General features: G+C 37.1%; 1 protein-coding gene across 1 annotated transcript; it reads right to left on the bottom strand.

Moving 5' to 3' along the window:
• Positions 1-306: 306 nt before the first annotated feature.
• LOTGIDRAFT_228045 (hypothetical protein) lies at positions 307-1455 on the bottom strand (the record flags this gene model as incomplete). Its single annotated transcript, XM_009045766.1, has 1 exon — positions 307-1455. The coding sequence occupies one exon, from the start codon at positions 1453-1455 to the stop codon at positions 994-996; it is 462 nt and encodes a 153-aa protein (XP_009044014.1). The 3' UTR covers positions 307-993.
• Between the last annotated feature and the right edge of the window lie 4654 nt (positions 1456-6109).

The raw sequence follows: 6109 nt of genomic DNA, 5'->3' as shown, positions 1-6109 counted from the left end.
GCGTTTCATTGATTTGACATTTTTAGCTATTATCTTTGAAAATATGTTAAAAGTCAAAGAAAGTGTTGTTATAATCGAATCGATACTTTTGGTAATTTTTCTAAAATCGCATAATTTTTTTTATGTTTTTGTCATATCAAACCAACGACCAGTTTATTGAAAATTAGAAACTTTATAATTATTAGTGACACGTTCTTCACACGAGTAAGAACGAAATTTAACTAAATTATGTTAATTTATGCATATATAGGCCCATACTCGGATCCGTTTATCTCGGAGAATAATGTTATAAACTTGACTAACCATTTGCTATAAAACTGTAATGATTATTGGTTTCCTTTCAAATATAAACCATTTGTTTCATAATCCATAAATAATTTTAAACAGTGAAATGTATGGAATAAAATAAATATATCGGTTTATTGTCACCATATAATATAGGCTAGCGAATAATTATATCAGGATTGCATATAAAAAATAAATTTAATTTCAGAAGGTATTCTACCATGGGAATAACGCATCCAGTCGAATTCCATTATGCTCAGAGAATAAATGAAAATATATCTATTGATTATATATAACGACAGTTTCATACTCTGTATAACCGTATTAGAATGATAACTATTCTACTCCAATTATTGATTTCTGATTAACAACTGATTCATGATCTTTATAAATCACATTTTAATTGAAAGAGAAAAACAATCAGCATGTCTGGTTATGGAAATCCATATTTTGTCGTCAATCCATGAGTGAATAACACTTTGGAAATTATTATTTATAAGTTTGTTAAATACATGGCATAAAATACGTTATTTACATTTAAAACATTCCAACTGTTATTGACTAAATGTAGTTCGATGATTTATTATATTTTGTATATACATGTAACTCCAAGTCTAAGAACATTACATCAGAAACAGTAAACATTTTTGGATAATCTTTTTAAAAAAAAATGTGATCACAGATGTTGCTTGCTAGCAAGACTTTCTATCAAAGATCTGTCACTAAAACTTGTCGATAAAGACGAGGTGTCTGTTGGATTCTTGTGACTTTTTGAATCACTACCTTTTCCTCGCCATCCACTGTCGTTGATGTTAATGTATGGAAAGCTTGAATAGCAACTTGATTGACTTCACTTTCATGAGCTTTCTGTCTACTTGGCATTCCCTTAAAGAACGTTTCCAAAGCTGCCTCTTCTTCCATTTCTTCTTTTTCAGTTCGCAAATATTTAATAATCATAACAACAATTCCTAATGAATAAAACACCAACACTGAAATGATATACATCACAGCACCAAAATCAGTATCACCTTCCTTACTTCCGGAACTTCTACTTTTATTTTCACTGAGCATAAATTTTGTCCCATTTTTAATACATTCCTCATATAGAATGGATAAAAGAACCAATGGTGTTGTTTTATTTTGCTGCTGAGCTGCTAATTTATAAGCCATGGTGCACCTGATTTGTCATTTGAAGACATTTATCAACATTGAAAGGATCTGTAAGATGTCTGAAAAATAAGAAAAGATATATGAATAACACTATAGCTATATTCTGAAAAGCTTAATAATAAAGGATGTTTCATTTATATATATGCAAATAAGTGAACAATCTTCTGGCTTCACCCTCTTCCAAAATGAAATAAAACCTGTAGCTTCATTTCTGTGAACATAAGCCCATTTCGCTGATGTTATTCTCTTGTATGTTTCCTTTAACTCATTTTTTTAAATTTAAGTCTATATCTGTTTTGTTTTCTGATCTCAAAAGATGACACCAGAGAGAAGTGACGATTTCAAGATAAGAAAGAGAAAGAAGAGATTTTGGAAAGATGACGAGAGAGAAAAGATGTTCAGAAGATGGCTACAGAAAGAAGTAATGTTCAGTAGATGACTACAGGGAGAAGTGATGTTCAGAAGATGACTACAGAGAGAAGTGATGTTCAGAAGATGACTACAGAGAGAAGTGATGTTCAGAAGATGACTACAGAGAGAAGTGAGGTTCAGAAGATGACTACAGAGAGAAGTGAGGTTCAGAAGATGACTACAGAGAGAAGTGAGGTTCAGAAGATGACTACAGAGAGAAATGATGTTCAGAAGATGACTACAGAGAGAAGTGATGTTCAGAAGATGACTTGAGAATGAGAAAGAAGTGATGTTCAGAAGATGACTACAGAGAGAAGTAATGTTCAGAAGATGACTACAGAAAGAAGTGAGGTTCAGAAGATGACTACAGAGAGAAGTGATGTTCAGAAGATGACTACAGAGAGAAGTGATGTTCAGAAGATGACTTGAGAAAGAGAAAGAAGTGATGTTCAAAAGATGTCAAAAGAGAGAAGTGATATTTAGAAGATGTCTAGAGAGAGACAGAAGATGACTACAGAGAGAAGTTATGTTCAGAAGATGACTACAGAAAGAAGTGATGTTCAGAAGATGTCAAAAGAGAGAAGTGATATTTAGAAGATGTCTAGAGAGAGAAGTAGAGTTTAGAAGATGACTAGAGAGAGAGAGGTGCTGTTAAGGTGTTGTTAATCTATATGGTATTTGTTATAGTTTTATGTTGGTGTGGACTATAAACACAACGTTCAGGAGGACAGCTTTACTCAGAATGAAGATTATACAATAATGACATGCGCAATAGGCCGTACAATAAGTTACGTCACGCGAGTGGTTATCACATGATACAACATCCCCCTGTTTTTGTAAGATAACATTAATAGCTAAAGTTTGAATTATTCAATGATATTTAAATAAATATATTGGTCTTTGTAACGACTTGGTGTTTTTATTTCACGTCCAGATCTCGACTTCACATATTGATGTTCTGATGAAGGGCGCGTAGTGGGTTTGTCTTCTTCCGTTGTACTGTTGGTTGGTGGAGTTAATGGATTCGATTTTAGACCGTTGTGATTTCCATGCAATGGTTGGGCAATGGTTGGAGCTGGTTGAGGTAGTGCAAATCTTACTGTTTTAACTGGTTTTGGAAAGGTGTTATAACTAAACAGTGTTGGCTGTGGTTGTGTTGATGCTCGTTGATGCACTTCCCGTAACTGAGATCTATTACGTCGGACTGTGGTTCCTAAACTCGTCCTGACGATATATGATCTGGGTGGGTGTAGTAGCTTTTCAACAATATGACCTGGAGTCCATGTTTTTGACCTGTGGTCAATTATGCGGTCCGGCTGGCCGGAAAATAGACGAGGCAATTCAGTTGGCAAGGAATGACTGTCATGATGGACTTTCGTGATTTTGTTCCTGTTGATTAGATCGTTTTTCTTCTATCTTTGGACTCGGGGTCTGGTGAGAGGGTAAGGTGGTACGAATGGGTCTACTCAAAAGGATTTCGGCTGGTGAAGGCAAGTTATGATCAACTGGAGTAGCTCTTAGATGTAGAAGTGCTTTATCGATATCTTGTTGACTTTTAATACATTTTTTGATGATAGACTTCACTGTTCCAACTGTACGCTCTGCCATGCCATTTGACTGTGGAAAATGTGGAGAGGAAGTAGTGTGTTTTATCCCTCAGTCATTGCAGAATTGTTTGAACTCTCGTCCAGTGTACTGTGTACCATTGTCGCTAACGATTTCTTCCGGTACACCAAAAATCGACCATATAGATTTCATCTCTGCTGTAACAGATGTACTGTTGATTGAGTTTCTCAGCTCCTTGATTATTGGGTATTTGCTGAAGTAATCAACAACTAACAGGAAATGTCTTTCGCTGATTTGAAAAAGATCAGTTCCAAGTTTTATCCATGGAAAAGGTGGTACATCATGTGGTTGGAGTGGTTCGGACTTTTGTCTAGGTTGGAATTCTTGACATTGGTCGCAGTTGCGGATCATCTTCTCGATATCTGCATTGATATTAGGCCAATAGATGGATTGTCGAGCTAATTTCCTAGTTTTCTCTCTACCTTGGTGAGATGCATGAAGTTGGGAGAGAATATCAGCTTGAATAAGTATCTGTCGGCCTTTGAAGATAATTCCTGATGTGACAGCTAACTGGTCTCTGTATGACCAGTATGGTCGCAGCTCACGGGTCAACCCTTTTATCGTGTCCGGCCACTCCGTAAGAATATTCTCACGAAGTGCGTTGAGTACAGGATCGGCAGTTGTCTCGCTTCGTAGTTGATCTTGTTTCGTTGTACCAAAATTGATTAGGTCTATGTCGATACTATCAATTACAAGCGTTTCGACACGTTCATCTAGAGGTATTTCACTTGAATTCTTTGGGTTTGGTAGTCTGCTAAGGGTATCTGGTATGACTAGTTCTGGACCAGGTTTGTAGACTAAATCAAAATCGTAGCCGGCTAGTTTCAAAAACATGCGCTGAAGCCGAGGTGGTGCACTGGTAATTGGTTTCTGGTTGATCATCACAAGTGGTTTGTGATCGGTGATGACTGTAAAGCGTCTGCCATACAGATAGACATGAAAACGATTAATACCATGCATCAAGACAAGAACTTCTCGTTCGATGTTTGAATAGGCTGCTTGAGTTGGCATTAAAGATTTTGAGGCAAAGGCAATTGGCTTTTCCTGTAATAGTGCTGCTCCAAGTCCTTTTTGACTAGCATCTACTTCAAGAATGAGAGGTTTACTGACATCGTAGTAGGAAAGGCAAGACTCGGTAGTGATGAGCGATTTCACTCTCTCAAAGCAGGTTTGATGATCTTCTGACCATTCAAATGGTACATCTTTTCGTATGAGGTCACGTAGAGGCTGGCTCTCGGAACTGTAGTTTGGTATATATGAACTGAGGTAGGTCATCATTCCAAGAAATCGTTGAAGATCTTCTTTGTTTTGAGGAGTAGGCATTCTTTGGATATCACGTATCTTATTAGGGTCGGGTATGATGCCGCGATCTGTGTACAAGTTTCCAAAGAATGGTATCTCTTTGCGGTTGATGATACATTTGTCCGAATTGAATACAAGTCCTTTCTCTACTGCTCAGAACATGAGATTCAACGGATGTTCGTCATGGTGCCGTATTCCTTTAATACGCGATCAAGTTAATCGAGTAGGGAACTCTTCTGATTCGGGAGGTACAACGAACCCAGTACAACCGGAAACACATTGCAAAAGTTTTCTCAACTCGTTGAATTTATCGAACATAAACAGTCCTTTGGCAACCACCGTGTGAGTAATCTGTTAAAAATCTGTATCAACCGAACTTACAAGTGCTTACTTTTACCTCCACGAGAGTTTAGCTACGATCGGAATAATAGTTTTTGTGAACTTTGAGTTCCCATTTTCGTCGATCGGCAAAATTGACCTTTGACCTCGCAGTGTTCTTTGATCTATATTGTGTGCCGTCATAGACTTGATTTGTCATTTAATCGAACTTTGAAACTAACATTTAAATCCTAAAGAGGGATATCTTTTATTTGATTTTCCTTAGTGTAACTTTTGTGTTACTTTGTATTTTACAGCTTTTTACAATAATGATCGTCGACTTTGAATAAAGTTCTGAATGTAAGAAGTGGCAGAATAGTCATGTTCTGCCTTGCTGGATCCAAAAACACAGACATCATCAGCAATTCCAACAACTCCTTTAAATCCTTCTAGGATTTCACCCATGCGTTGTTGGAAGATGTATTGGCTGATAGACAAACCAAAAGGTAGACGTGTCCAGCAGTATTGTCCGAAGGGTGTGCGAAATGTGGTTAGGGGTTGGCTATCTTCATCTAAGGGTACGGACCAGTATCCTGCCTTGGCATCGAGTTTGGAGAACACACTCGCAGATGCGAATGCTGGGTTGAGTTCTTCAAGGGTTGGTATCTTATGAAGGCAACGTTTGAGTGCGTTGTTAAGTCGCTGTGGATCAAGGCATGCTCTTATTGTGCCGTCACGTTTCTTGGCATACACCATACTGGAGCACCAATCTGTGTGTTCCGTCATTTTCCGTATGACTCCAATCTTCTCCATTCGATCTAGTTCTGTTGGTGTGGACTATAAACACAACGTTCAGTACAATAAGTTACGTCACGCGAGTGGTTATCACATGATACAACAGTATTCAAAATATATTTTTCACACCACGAATTACAGTGATAAATATATAATATAACAGTAAATTTACCACTAAAATATGATTGATATAATTATACCA

This window comes from Lottia gigantea, assembly GCF_000327385.1.
Source record: "Lottia gigantea unplaced genomic scaffold LOTGIsca_1, whole genome shotgun sequence".
Taxonomy (NCBI): Eukaryota; Metazoa; Mollusca; class Gastropoda; family Lottiidae; genus Lottia; species Lottia gigantea.
The sequence above is the reverse complement of the archived record's forward strand: the minus strand, read 5'-3'. Positions and strand labels throughout refer to the sequence as shown.